This window comes from Aspergillus oryzae, chromosome 5, assembly GCF_000184455.2.
Source record: "Aspergillus oryzae RIB40 DNA, chromosome 5".
Taxonomy (NCBI): domain Eukaryota; kingdom Fungi; phylum Ascomycota; class Eurotiomycetes; order Eurotiales; family Aspergillaceae; genus Aspergillus; species Aspergillus oryzae.
In genome coordinates, this window is record NC_036439.1 from 2,567,236 (window position 1) to 2,581,421 (window position 14,186).

The 14,186-nt window shown below is 48.5% G+C and overlaps 6 protein-coding genes across 6 annotated transcripts; 5 read left to right on the top strand and 1 right to left on the bottom strand.

Moving 5' to 3' along the window:
* Window positions 1-2,253: 2,253 nt before the first annotated feature.
* Window positions 2,254-3,077, top strand: AO090124000048 (lignocellulolytic auxiliary activity family 11 protein; the record flags this gene model as incomplete). The annotated part of the gene is made up of 2 exons (XM_001823679.3): window positions 2,254-2,518; window positions 2,575-3,077. 2 exons carry the CDS (start codon window positions 2,254-2,256, stop codon window positions 3,075-3,077), a joined length of 768 nt encoding a protein of 255 aa, XP_001823731.1.
* Window positions 3,078-3,708: 631 nt separating this feature from the next.
* On the top strand, window positions 3,709-5,460 carry AO090124000047 (alpha-keto acid decarboxylase family protein; the record flags this gene model as incomplete). Its single annotated transcript, XM_001823678.3, has 1 exon — window positions 3,709-5,460. The coding sequence occupies one exon, from the start codon at window positions 3,709-3,711 to the stop codon at window positions 5,458-5,460; it is 1,752 nt and encodes a 583-aa protein (XP_001823730.1).
* An 833-nt stretch (window positions 5,461-6,293) lies between these two features.
* Window positions 6,294-7,227, top strand: AO090124000046 (putative 2,3-diketo-5-methylthio-1-phosphopentane phosphatase; the record flags this gene model as incomplete). The annotated part of the gene is made up of 3 exons (XM_001823677.3): window positions 6,294-6,330; window positions 6,382-6,707; window positions 6,763-7,227. 3 exons carry the CDS (start codon window positions 6,294-6,296, stop codon window positions 7,225-7,227), a joined length of 828 nt encoding a protein of 275 aa, XP_001823729.3.
* Window positions 7,228-7,959: 732 nt separating this feature from the next.
* AO090124000045 (uncharacterized protein) lies at window positions 7,960-9,620 on the top strand (the record flags this gene model as incomplete). The annotated part of the gene is made up of 4 exons (XM_001823676.1): window positions 7,960-8,588; window positions 8,646-9,012; window positions 9,064-9,492; window positions 9,543-9,620. 4 exons carry the CDS (start codon window positions 7,960-7,962, stop codon window positions 9,618-9,620), a joined length of 1,503 nt encoding a protein of 500 aa, XP_001823728.1.
* A 478-nt stretch (window positions 9,621-10,098) lies between these two features.
* On the top strand, window positions 10,099-10,491 carry AO090124000044 (EthD domain-containing protein; the record flags this gene model as incomplete). The annotated part of the gene is made up of 2 exons (XM_023237536.1): window positions 10,099-10,118; window positions 10,152-10,491. The coding sequence occupies 2 exons, from the start codon at window positions 10,099-10,101 to the stop codon at window positions 10,489-10,491; spliced, it is 360 nt and encodes a 119-aa protein (XP_023092361.1).
* A 1,012-nt stretch (window positions 10,492-11,503) lies between these two features.
* AO090124000043 (uncharacterized protein) lies at window positions 11,504-12,148 on the bottom strand (the record flags this gene model as incomplete). The annotated part of the gene is given in 3 exon segments (XM_001823674.3): window positions 11,504-11,609; window positions 11,618-11,801; window positions 11,881-12,148. Coding segments are annotated over 3 exon segments (558 nt in total).
* Between the last annotated feature and the right edge of the window lie 2,038 nt (window positions 12,149-14,186).

Consider the following 14,186-nt stretch of genomic DNA (forward strand, 5'->3'; position numbering starts at 1 on the left):
CTCATGCCCATGTTTGGGGCGTCCGCTATCCATATGCTTCGAATATGGACACCATTATGTTTCAATCGGCGATAAACCTCATCCCAGAGGGGCTCATAGAGTTCCTATTTGCGACACTGATATTAGGGCACATGCTCTCCACCCATGTGGTCATCAATGTTTAATAGGCCGGTTCAAGGCCATACAGATCGCCATAATCCGATAGGGCTATTCATACCTTGGGGTAGCCACAAGCATGAGCCGCGATCACAGTGATGGCATCGGAAGAGGTGATATGATCTTGATCTAGCGGCGTGTATTGCTTGACATGTAATGACAGGACCTCTTCTTGACTTCTAGCAGTGCTTCCAGGATATTCCCGAATATGGCTCGCCGGCGCAGTATGTTCCGTAACTTTGAAAATATCTGTTGACATTATGAAGCCTTGTTGGTTCCTGATTGTTTCAAAGTCGGAAATAAGATACTATCTGGAATGGTTCAAGCATGTTCCTAGCAGCTGCTTTTGTCCGTAGCTGCCACGACAGGGAAATGATATATCACATTGAAGTCGGTTCAGCAATGATAAGGATCTACATAGCCGCACACCGCTATGTCTGAATTATGCTGCGGTCAGCAATTGAATACTCTACCAAGCATGTTATATCTCCGTATTAAGAGGTAATACTCAAAAAGTTGCCGCATGGCTAACACGACTTCCGATGGGGGTTTAATCTACATCGTACTGTAAATCGGTTCCAGATCAAGATACTTCTGCAGATCTGAGTTCAAGATAGACCTGGGAAACCCTCAGTAGCAGAGTTTATCCAGGAGTCATTCCATTATAGCTATGCAAGGGACACGATTGCGTGGCTCTGGCTTCGGTGAAGATTCCGAGGAAAGAGGCCTTTAGGGCCAAAATGAACAGAGGTCCCGTGACTTTGGTGGATGCTTGCCTTTTCAGGGCTAGTCGCTTCTTTCCAGTCAACGATGATCGATGATCGATTTCCCCCCGTGGCTCCGCTCCTCCTTTAATTGCCTTCAAAGATGCTTGGAGGATGCCAAATGTCAAACTTTCACCCGCATACGTCAAAACGCTTGGAAGCTCTGGATGGCATCTCGGGAGTGCTTTAAACACATTAACCTTGGCAAAATCGCAAATTTCGCAATATTCCCATTTACGCTGCGGAGTCTACCACTACTCCAGCCCTGGAGGGACAGGCAAAACCATCGGCCAGGGACAGCCACTAACACCAGATTACCCTTCAATCTTCTTTAATTCTAATGGATTCTATAACAGGTTTTCATAATATGAGCAGGAGGGTTCACGGGTCCACCAAGTCGCTCGCTCCACACTAATCTTCCAAAGGTATAGGACGAAGATCAAAAGACATCCATGAAATAGCATGCAACAGCTAAACAAGTCCGGTGGTGTAACATCATAATGGCACTGTGGTACACCAAGGAACAGGTCTTCGCCCTTGGTTAATCTCCCGGCAATTCAATTAAGATTAGTCACCACTGCCAAGCACAGCTAAAACCCCAACAATACTATGGTATGACCTAATGGCTACATGGAGCTAATACGGTGCATCCACTCATTGGTCCTACGACCAGTAAATTCAGTAGGACCCCGCGAATTGCCGATACCTGGCCTTTGTTAGCTTCCTCTTCTCAGAAGCCGGATTGGTTCTGTACAAAGCGCTTCGCTGCATTGTTCATCACAAGCCGAAGTATATACCGGCGACAATGGCCATGAGAGGGCATATCACTACTTTTCCTAGATAGCTTCAAATTGCTAAATTGTTACCGTTACTTACGCCATGTTCCCTTCATAGGTTTGAAGAATGTTAGGTATGGTGCATGACTGAGAGTTTAACGCGGTGCACCGCCGGAGGATAGCAGTTGGGCAATGGAACACTCCAACCATGAAAGTTAAGATCGCCGTCAAAATATGTCCGGTCATTGCTACTCTATATCAATGCTATTTCGTTCCACTTAGGAGCATACCGGCGCTAAGTGGGGGATATGTGGCATGAGTATGATTCAAGGGTGATTGGACCCCAGCTGATTCTGTCACAGTATACTGCACACCCACTTGAATGTTCCGATAACTCAAATCATGCCAGTTAATGCACCCTCGTTGAAGGAAATGCCGAAACTAAGAGGAATGTAACTCGAGTTGAATGCAACATGACAGGTCCATAGGGCGCCGTTGATACTTCACCATAGATCCAAAGCTGATTGAAGGCTCGCCGGGAAACGAAAGGTATAAATATGGCCTACAGGACGGCCATCGACTCAGTATTGTCAGCAACATCCTCAATTCACCATCACACAAACGCAGCTACAGCCGTCGTGTATAACAAGCTTGCAAGAACAGCCATGCACTTCAACTCCGTCTTTAGCGTCCTTTTGTCCTGTGGCCTCGCAGCAGCACACATGCAGATGAGCTGGCCTTATCCCATACGCAGTCCACTTGACCCTCAGAACAGAGGATCCGACAAGGACTATGACATGGCCAACCCCCTCAGCCCGTCTGGTATGGCGTTCCCCTAATTTCGACATACATAAGAATGCAATATTTACATAACCTAGGCTCCGACTTTCCTTGCAAGGGCTACCACAAGAACACTCCCTGGCGCGCAACGGCGGAATACAACGCGGGCGAGTCATATAACATGACGGTGGCCGGTGCTGCAACACACAGTGGAGGATCATGCCAGCTGTCTCTGAGTTACGACGATGGGAAAACCTTCAAAGTCATCAAGTCCAAGGTGGGAGGGTGCCCGCTTGATTTCAAGTACGACTTCACGATGCCGAGCGATGTGGTCAACGGCCATGCTCTGTTTGCTTGGTCCTGGTTTAATCTAGTGGGCAATCGTGAGATGTACATGAACTGCGCAAACGTTGAGGTGAGCGGAGGGAGCGGCAGCAAGCAATCGTTTGAAAACAATTACCCGGATATGTTCGTGGCCAATGTTGGAAATGGCTGTTCTACGGTGGAAGGGAAGCATACGGTGTTTGCCCATCCGGGAAAGCAGGTTACCTATGCCGGTGGGCTTGATGCGTCCTCACCTCCATTCCCCAACTGCTCTTGAAATCACAACCAATGAATGTTACACACTTTTGTACGTGATACACATTGTGAGTATCGGCAAGGCAGGGCCATACTGAACTCTGGCTGTTGAGTGAAATAAGGATCAGTTGATCGGGATATACATAGTACAAATCGGTTCACATAAACTCTTTCTCTAGTGCTACACATCTGAGTGAATATGTTATTGAGAGGTGGATCTCGTGAGCGACAGAATAACGGATGTAGTCATAACTCAGTAAAAAGATCCGAGAGCTGCGCGCCGTTTCATCGGACATGATCGCCACCAATCATGGATCGATCGCATGCTGACAAGTTACTTTCGTACTAAGTAGTAGTATAGTACTAGGCTGGATGCAATGGCGGCGTTGGCCACAACTCACTGTCCAGATACGGTGTCATGTGACAGGATATGACTGGACCCTTTCGCCGAGAACAACCGCTTACGGCCGGCTGGGGGCGGTCGTGGATACCGATTAAGTAAAATGGATCTCATCCCCGCAAACCAAGATAAGCATATATAAACCTTCCAGAACCTCACTATCATCTTTCCAATCTTCCTTACTCTTCCTCGACCATTCCCCTGATTCATAGTTACGGACTTTGAGCCCCCACCCCAATAGAATAGCGCTACAATGACCCAAACTTCGACCTCCAAGGGAACGATAAAGGTTGCGGACTATCTGTTCGCCCGACTCTGCCAGCTCGGCATCCAGTCTATTTTTGGGGTTCCAGGGGACTACAACCTCAGACTACTTGATTTCGTGGAGCCATCCGGGTTGCACTGGGTCGGAACCTGCAACGAGCTGAACGGCGCATACGCCGCCGATGGATATGCTAGGATCAACGGTCTGGGAGCTCTGATCACCACGTTTGGTGTCGGCGAGTTATCCGCCATCAACGGAATCGCAGGCGCGTATGCGGAAAAGGCTCCTGTTATCCACATTGTCGGTACACCATCGCGTGCGTTGCAGGATGCCCGCACTTTAGTCCACCATACTTTCGCCGATGGTGAATATAACCGATTTGCCGCAATGCATGCCCAGGTCACAGTTGCTCAGGCGAACCTCATTGATCCTCGCACAGCGGCAGAGCAGATAGATTGGGTACTACAGCAATGCCTAGTCCATAGCCGGCCGGTTTACATCCAAGTTCCGGATGACATGGTTGACGTCATGATCCCGGCGTCAAATCTCGAAACAAGGAAGATCGAATTACCTGCTACCCCGAGCACCAAGAACGAGACGTCCGTATTGACAACCGTGTTGGAGCGCATTTACTCTGCTAAGCGCCCATTGATATTCGTGGATGGAGAGAGCAGGGCTCTGAATATCCTCCCTCAGGTTGATGAACTAATTCAAACCACCCACTGGCCGACGTGGACGTCAGCCTATGGAAAAGGTCTGGTCAATGAGCAATATAATAATGTTTACGGCTTCTATGGTGCAAGTTACGGCACCGAGCAAGAAAAAGCATACTTTGACTCGGCCGATCTAGTCCTTGTACTCGGGCCTCACTACAGCAATACTAATACGCTAGGCTTTGCCACAATCCCCAAACAAGAAGTATCTATCTCATTCTCGGGCACCTCTATTCAGATTGGAAAAGACCTTCACCGAGATTACTCAATTAAACAATTTCTCATTCAGGTGTTGGAGAGCCTAGACCGCAGTCGCATTCCTAAAATCGATGGAGCACCCCCGAAGCCCAAGGGTGACCTAAGCCATATCAACAAGTCCGATCCCATCACACAAGATGACTTCTACCGTTTTGTCGACCGACTCTTCCGCGAGGGAGACATCGTAGCTACAGAAACGGGGACAGCCTCTTATGGTGGACGCACATTCACACTGCCCCCAAATACACGGATGTTCTGTGCAGTGACATGGCTGTCGATCGGGTACATGCTTCCGGCCTGTTTTGGGGCTGCCCTCGCGCAGCAAGAAACGAACAGTTTTAAACCTTCCAATAGCACTGGTACTGGCAAAGGTCGACTGTTCCTATTTATCGGAGATGGCAGTCTACAGATGACAGTACAGGAGATCAGCTCGATCATTCGAGAGAAACTTGACGTCACCATTTTTGTTATAAACAATGCCGGATATACTATCGAACGGGCAATCCATGGCCGAAATCAGGCATACAACGATATTGCACCGTGGAGACATCTGCAAGCGCTTAGCTTCTTCGGTGGCAGTGAAGAAGACGCCGCAAAAAACAATTTCAGCGCACGAACCTTTGGGGAGTTAGAAGAAGTGCTACAGTCGGACCGCATCCAGAAAGGCAATGGGCTTAGAATTGTTGAGGTTCACATGGGCCGGGAAGACTGCCAAGGTCTCCTGAGAACCCTTATGAACAATCAGATCGCACAAGACGCAAAGCAATAAGTCATACTAGGGAGTATATTATTAGCTACTAGATTAGACTAGAATCCATTCAAGTATCTTATCTGATCTTAGGTTCAATGATGTCATTGCTCAATAGTCAATTTATATAAACCTTTTCTTTTGGATATATCTCTAAAATATTACTTGATAATCTCTTACTCACTAGCACCTGGTCACATACATACCTAGTGGTTCCCACAGGCCGGCGCGTAAAGGCTGCCCGATATATATACTAGGCTGTCAACTACTTACAGTAAGCATGAGAGTGATATTGAACTTGCCGAATTCGGAGTGGACAGACTGTCTCAGCTTAGTGTTATTCCTTGAAAATTCGTTGATAGTATTGACTTGGAGTCAGTGATTTACGAGACATCGTAGAGGTCCTTGTCCGTGGTTTGCACATATCTCTAGGGCGTGGGAGGACTGGCGCTATACCGGGATAGGGAACCGCCTACTCAGTACCTGGTTTGCTTCAATGACGTCATTAATAAATGTACTAGCCACAGTGGCTGATGTCCGGCTTATGCGCCCGGATCAACATTAATCCAACGATTTTCCATAGCCGAGGAAACACTCGAGTTCCAGCAGGTCCACAAAATCCGGCAGAGACAGAGACGTTATAGGCCGTTGTTCACGATGTAACAGGAACCGAGTCCACTTTCACAAGAATCCCCTACGTCATGGTCCAGGCTTGATTCTGCGATCCGGTTTGAAGTCGCCACAGCCATGAAGAAAACTACTTATTGCGGCCAATTCAGCCGGCCCAGGTTCCACCAATTGTCGCAATTAACACATCACCCTTGGAGTCCTTCTTGAGTCAAGTGCAAGTTATCATGGCCAACCCCACGAGAAAGATTGTCTGTTTTTCAGGTACACGAACCCCTTTCCCCATGCGCCATGGCATGCGCTAATCCCCTTTAGACTTTGACGGAACGATTTTCATGCAAGACACGGGCCATGTCCTCTTCGATAACCTGGGGTGTGGCGAGGAGCGCCGTCAGATGCTCGATGAGCAGATCAAGTCCGGCGAACGATCATTCCGGGAAGTCTCCGAGGAAATGTGGGGGTCGTTGCGGGTTCCGTTCGAGGATGGGTTTGAAGTGATGAAAAAGGAACTGGAGATTGACCAGGGCTTTAAGGAGTTTCACCAATTCTGCATTGACAACGGAATCATTTTCAATGTCATCAGTGCTGGATTGAAGCCCATTCTGCGGAAAGTGCTGGACACTTTCTTAGGCGAGGATGAAGTATGGCACCCGATCTCTATTACCTGCTCGGCTGTGAATGTTAATTTTCTCGCAGTCATCACAAATCGGCATTGTCGCAAACGACGCACAGATCAAATCCGACGGCTCGGAATGGAAGCCGATCTGGCGACACGAAACCGAACTTGGTCACGACAAGGCCCTTTCTGTGAAGGAAGGCCGTGCGCAGGCCGAAGAATTGAGCGATGAGAACGAGGTCCCGCTCATTATATTCATTGGCGATGGCGTCTCCGACCTGGCAGCCGCCCGGGAAGCCGATGTGCTTTTTGCCCGGAAGGGACTCCGACTGGAGGAATACTGCATTGAGCACCAGATCCCCTACATAGGCTTCGATAGCTTCACCGACGTGAAGAGAGAAGTGGAGAATATTATGAAGGAGGATCAAGAGAAGACTGGAGGTGTGGGTAAACCGGTTCGGTTTAACCCCCGCGCAAACATGTGGAGACGGGTCTCCAGCAAGCAAGCAGTACGTTGCGACTTGCCGATGATGTCAATGACTTAAAGCATTTACTGACCGTCTGATTGTAGGTTCCTAAGTTTGTCGCCGCGACCCCCTCGAAAGAGGAGAAGATGTTCCTTTGGCCAGAGAATTTCTCCCAATACCAACCTAAGCCTGTTCCGGAAAACATGGCTTCATAGATTGCGCTTTGAACCCGACATGCACAACGTGGTGTATGCAGTATAGATATAGACACAGAGGGTCCAGGAAGGTTATGACCCATACATTTCAGGCGCAGTGTACATAGGAAAGGATTACGTTTAATAATGTCCAACTAGGTGGAATAGAAATCAGGTTATGGTCCAGATTTACATCGAAAGTTTCACGCACTTTATACCCTCGTACAAAGATGAACTTTTAGCCAACGGTAAACGTCCAATCCCCAGCAACCCCGCTTACATTTAGGTCGAGGCGTATCTTCAGGGCTGATGGCCCGAATCGAAGAGGATGCCTAATTCAGATTAGTGCTTTCCGTCCACTCCAGCACAGCCCCGGAGACCCACACGCTAACCCTAAAGAACAAAAGCTTGTGTTGGATCCTTGCCCATAGGCTTAGCCATCCTTTTCTAACCCTGACGAGTTGGTTTCCTCATTCGGTAAACTTTGAGTTATCAAGAGCGAGATGGAGATATAAAGTCTGAAGGATAGTTGGGGTCTCGCTGTTCTATTCTTTTTATTTACTCACATCGAAGAGCTTGCCATCTTTCCAATCCATTTACACAAGACATAACCATCATGCTTCGCGGAAAAGCTATCAAAGGGGTCGCAGCCGGGATTGGTCTAGCATCAGAAAGCATTTCAGCATACAATGCAAATAGACGTGAGAAGAAGGCTCAAAGCTCCGATGGGCCAGAGACCAACAATGCCAACACAACGACAACCGACGACGACCTCGCTCGCCATGAAAGGGTAGTCGAGGAGCAACACGAAGAAGAATGGGAACTTGACGAAGCACAGGATGAACTGAATAGCACTTTGGAGACAGACAAAGCCGCTACAAATCAAACGCCTGAGCAGCTAGCTGAATCGTTTCTCCGAAACTATCCACAACCACCACCTTATACGCCGACATCCAATCCAAGACTTCCGTATCCGGTGGTTCTTCCACAGCGACGGCCCAAGTCACGTAAACGAGGGTTCATCAGAGCGTATGCACCTGCACTAGAAGAATTCGGCATTGACCAGGCTATGTTCCTCGATTTCTTGGAAACATCCAATCGTGCTTGTCAGGCGACTCCGTGGTTACACGCCATCAACCTGGCAGGAATCGGCACTATGTTTTTGCCTAGTGCGATTGGAATAGCGGTTAGTATTGCCATCCAGCTGACAACTGATGTTGCGATAGCAATGGATGCGAGAAGAAAGTATGTCTTCTATCTTATACATAGGCATCAAATGGGAGTGTCGCTAATAGAGCACAGAACAAATTCATATTTTGACAAGATCAATGAAGAGGTGTTCCGCCCTCGTGGCCTCTACTGTCTACTCATGACATGGAAGCCAGAATCCTCATCGACGGTCACCAGCTTTGATCTCAACTCAACAGTTGCCACGTCACTGGACCATGGTGGGTCAGGGGCGTACAACAAAATGAAACACATGTTCAAGTCCTCGCACGGCAACACTTACGGGGATATGCCGTTCCCAGAAACCGCTCCTCTCATCTTCCCAGATCTCGACGAATTGGCTGCACAGGGTGTCGATGGTGAGGCCAGAATAAAGAGTGCGAAGTCGTCGCGCCGAGAATTTGTGGCGGATTATCTTGATCGGAGATCACAGGCTCAATTTGTAGGTTCATCTGATGACAATCTATACAACACGCTCTGACATTACCACCAGGAAATGGAACACCCCGATAATGCTTTGAACAAGGCGCCAAAGCCTCAATTCACTTCCCGCTACGCCGATCCTAGTCATCCAGCTAGCAGTGGATCGGCTCTCGGACTGATCACTGGCGGATATATTACCGGTGACCAACTTAGGGACCTTCGGGGCGATCGGCGACGAGACAGGTTCGGTCGCGGCCTAGAATATGAACCACGGGGTATGCGAGGGAGCCCCATTGGGCCAGTGGGAGCTCTAGCAGCTACAGTACGCTTTATTAAAAATGGGCGGTCGCCGGATGAGCCTCACCAGAATCCTGGTGAAGGACCTCACGATGAAGAATATCGCAGACGATCTGGCGGCCGAGTGGGTTCACGTAACCCGCGTGAGCGGCTGCAAAACCGAGGGGGCCCCATTGGCGGTATACAGAAATTCCTGAAGAGTGTAAGTTCTTGGATTCCAGCTCGCAGGTACCATTGCTAATCGACATATAGAACGTTTTGTACATGATGATCGTCAACCTACCGTCAGAAGAGGAGATGGCGCAGGCCCGAGCCGCCTTGCGGTCGTAGGGGTAATATGAGAATTGCGATCTTTGGCTAGTTATAGGAACTGCGATGGAAATTTGACCTAGTTAATTATGATAATGAACTTTATGGCAAACGTTGATCTCTCAATCAGATAAGATATGACTCCAAGGCAGCACGTCATCTCCGCCCAAAGTGAGTGAACTCCCAAGCCCTAATCGTAGAACCCAAACAGAGACTCTTACAGATCCAATATAGAGCAGGGTTAATTTGTATACCCTATAGTATACCGAGCGAAGCCGGATTGGCCAGATCGTCTACGAATCTTGCTATTACTAGTAGTAATTCCGCCCCCACTTCTTACCTGGTCGAGGCCAGACTTATCCAGACTTATAAATACCCCTCCATAATCATTACCATGAGCCTTGTATCCCATTCACACACTCTCTAAGCATATAAACCCAGCCCCAAACCAACTGAACTACCTCCCCAAACCAGAAACTAAGCCAAATCCACCACCAAAATGGTCTTCAAAGCCCTCCTCTACATAACCCGCAAACCGGGCACCACCCCCACCGAATTCAAAACCCACTACGAAACCGTGCACCTGCCACTCATCCAAAAGCTCGCAGGCGCCGACTTCCCTCTCTCGCACAGACGTCTCTACCTTGCACGCCCCGCCCCCGGCGAGGACAACAGTTTCCCGGCGGCGGTGCTGATCGGCAACCAGGACGATTTCGCCTTCGATGCGATTGTGGAGTTGACGTTTACGGATGAGGCGGCGTTTAAGGTGTTTTTTACGCGGAGACAGGAGGCGGGGACCAAGGAGTTGGTGGATGCTGATGAGGAGAAGTTTTTGGATCAGACGAAGTTTAAGGCGGTTGTTTTGGGGGAGGTTCATGAGACTACTAGTTAGTTGGTGTAGTGTTATGGTTGTATATGAGGGAATTTGATATTTATTAGAATGGCTATATTGAGGTAAAATACGTAAGGGTACATACAGGTGTGGAATCAGCCTTGTCCGGTGGTAGACCAATAATCAAGCTAGCAATGGTAGTAACGCAATAGCACCATCTTAGCGCCGTTGGTGTTTGAGGGTCCAGCTAGAATCATTTTAGCGCTGTTGGATTGTTTACCCAAACGGCCCCCACCTTCAGCTAGCAGTTTCTCTCCTGAAAATTTTTAATGGTTTGATCATCTTGTGAGAGACCTCCATTCTGGTTACAGTGGGTGCTGGCACCAGGCTCATTTCGCACGACCAGAAGCATCTGCCTCCACATAAGGATACGCAAGGAGTGTTATGAATATTTATAATGGTTGTGGGAACCACATGGTTCTCGTGTATGTTAATGAGCTTGGCAGCGCTTGTGATCTTGGCGAGAAGAAGAGCCGAAGCCTATTTATGTTAGTACTTGCGGTTTGCTGCGGAATAATACAAGAAACTTCATGAAAGCTCTCTGGTGGAAGTTAGTAGCTCGGCTGGTATACTATATACTAATGCTATACGGATGCGTATTAAATACAAAAATGTGTGTACAATGTTTTCAAAAGGCAGATCACCGCATTAAGGTATGTGAGCTCGAAATCGCGCAGGCAATGGTCATGAATCATTGAATATGTCAGAGATATTTACGCCAAACCAATGCTTCCTATGCTCTAGCTAGTATGCACGGTCCGGTAATTCCGAGCGCCACTCGGTGACCTCGCTTCCAGGCAACTCTTTCGGCGCTGGCGGGGGACGGGGAGGAGGCTGGCTCCATGGTGGTGGTACCTGCGCAAATGCTGGCTCTATCGCCGGTATTGACCTGTTTCGTGACTGAGACTGGCGATATTTGAGATAAGCGAGCACCGCAAGCAGTGCGATAGCTGGAACGCCGATGCCAACTCCAATACCAAGGCCTACTTTGGCGGATGGATCGAGGCCAGAGTTAGACGACGATGCTTGGGAGGTCTCGGTGGCTGAGGTCTCTGATGGAGCAGATGTAGTAGTGCTTGTTGATGAGCTTGTTGATTTGGATTCGGATGTAGAAGTTGCTGTAAACGAAGTTGAAGTACTCGTGGCCCGTGGTTTGTCGGTGATATTAAAGTAATTTGATGTGAGTCTGAATCCCGAACTTGTCGGATTGGCGTTGATCCAGAAAAAGAATATGGGCGAGTCTTCAAGTTTGGCGCCGTATGTTTGTACCTTCCATGTAAAATTTGTGACTCCGATGTCCTGAATCTGGGCTTCATATTTCATCTTCATGTCAGTGCGATTCAGTCCCCCCGTGAGCATAACCATGAACAAAAAAAAAATGACACGTACTATAGATATCACCCAAACTATATGCTGTTTCCTCCCCGAGACTCTGATGCCAAATAGATATGTTGAACGTAGTCCAGGTTGTCATCCATGAGATCACTTGCTGCTCCCCAAGGACCCAGACGGGATTCTCAGCCGAATTGGCGGCCGGTGGATTGATAAATCTGTTGTTACTTGCCCCATCTCCCTGCGCGATAGCTATCTCTGCTCCATATAATAGAACTATCAAGCATATACGCAAAAATGCGCCGGGGAGCCTGCGACCGTTCATGGTGGCTCACAGGAGCGGAGAGAGTAGGAGGAAGATCGTTTAGATGAAGAACCGGGGAGAGAGGGGATTGAATCCTTAGGCGCTTAGAGTCCTGTCGGTTCCCAGGTGCAATCTCCGAACGCGTGCGGCCTTGGAGGGAATAACCGCCCAAAACTAGCATCTGCAGGGTGACTGCATTAGTGGTGTTAAAGAATGGCTTAGTAGAGACTCGAGCCAAGCTAGGGCTCGCATGGTTGGTGGTCATTGGCTACTAACGGGATGGCCAAGCCTCCGGCCTACGGGCTAATCCGCGCAAGCGCCATCGTCGAGAATGTTGGTCAACTTAACCCTATCAGAATGGGTTTAAGAGGGCCCCTGCATTTTAGCTGAGGCACGAAAGATTAGCGACGTGTCAGATGCACTATGTATGGCCTTTTTGATAAGAATGGCTTGGAAAATCCACTGCTTTCCACCAATCATAATGTGCGTGCTTAGCGTGATTTAGAGCACCATGTTTTTCTACGCAGAGATAAGGGAATATACAAGAGAGTTATAGAAAAGTGACACAGTGATCGTGGTCTCTCCTGTCAGTATACGCGGAATATTATATATGATACTATACATCGGTCCCCTTGAGGTTTTTATATCCAACCAGTCTTCGTCACTGTGGATATGCAATGCTATCGGTCTCTAGACTCATATATACCCTGGAAACGGAGCTATGCACCTCAGCCACCCATGCTAGCTAGCAATACCGACCAAGCCCCACATCTTGCTGAGCACCCCTGCTCGTAGGAGCCAAACAAAGGGCCAAAAGAACTTTTTTGGCCCCAACATGCGTGACCTCATATCCAAGAGCCCGGCATAGACTCCGTATTCCTTCCTCGGTTAGATCAACACGCGAGCATTGCTAGCTGGGCCCACGGGTGGGTCTCAGTAGTAAAATGGGCTCATCCGACAACAGATGGAATGGGCCGTGTTGGCAGTTTATCGCAGTGACGGAATCAGAAGAAATCGCAACCATCGCCTCACGGCGACTAAAGCATTCCATCGCCCGATTGAACAGGCTGAGAAGTAGCAGCGAACGCTTGAAGCTGCTTTTTCAGAATCACATCCCAGTCCCGTCGTCTCCCAAGATGAATGCTGTGAATACTCGGTCTTTCATAATTGAATAACGATTTACGCGCATAAATGGCTGCTGATCTCAGGAAATCGGTCGTTTTCGTCGTCAATATCATTGGATTACGTCCAAACGCGCCCGCCAAATCATCAATTCGACAGGTGGATAGTTCGGATCCCAGTTCCATAAAGCCCACGAGAAATGGGGATTGCCCGTTATATTTCGGACCAGTGGTGAGAATAAATAGACACTGTCGGAGAACCTTGACAGTGCTATTGTCAGAACATACTCTATTCATAGGCTGCAGACGAAACTGCAAGACTAAGGAAGCTATTACGATATGGCCACGTTTGTCTTGCCTGCTAGCCAGCCTGACGAAAAAGCCCTCTCGAAATACCATATGGTCATCAACCGGTTGCAAACTGTAATACCCTACACCGGTGAGCTTACTACAAGTGTCTCAATCTGCAGAGTATGGACATGGCCCTGAGCTGTTGCCGATAGCTTCTCGTCTGTTCCGGCATACCGAGGGTGTAGAAGCGACCGTTATAGAAGGAGTATTTACAGAATGAAGTAACAACTTGCACCAAGGGTCAGTTCAATGACTAGACCATCGTAATGCTGTTGCACATATTCCCACCAGAGCTGAATGGCAGGTCAGCATTGGTGTACACAATCTTTTGGGAAAGGGACAAGCAACTGGTCCAGAGCGGTCTTCAAGCTACTTCGGTGACATGAGTAGTTCAAACGCTCTAAGAGGCGGGGTTTGTCACACCAGGGTACCACCCAGTCGCACCTTAGTGAAAATGAGTTCTCATCTCCTGGAAGATTGGATGCGATATCTACGAGTTATGCCTACGCCATGACACAAGTTATGGGAAAGGTTGACGCGAATCTATGCCGGACGACATTTGCCATTGGCTACCAGATTCAATGTTG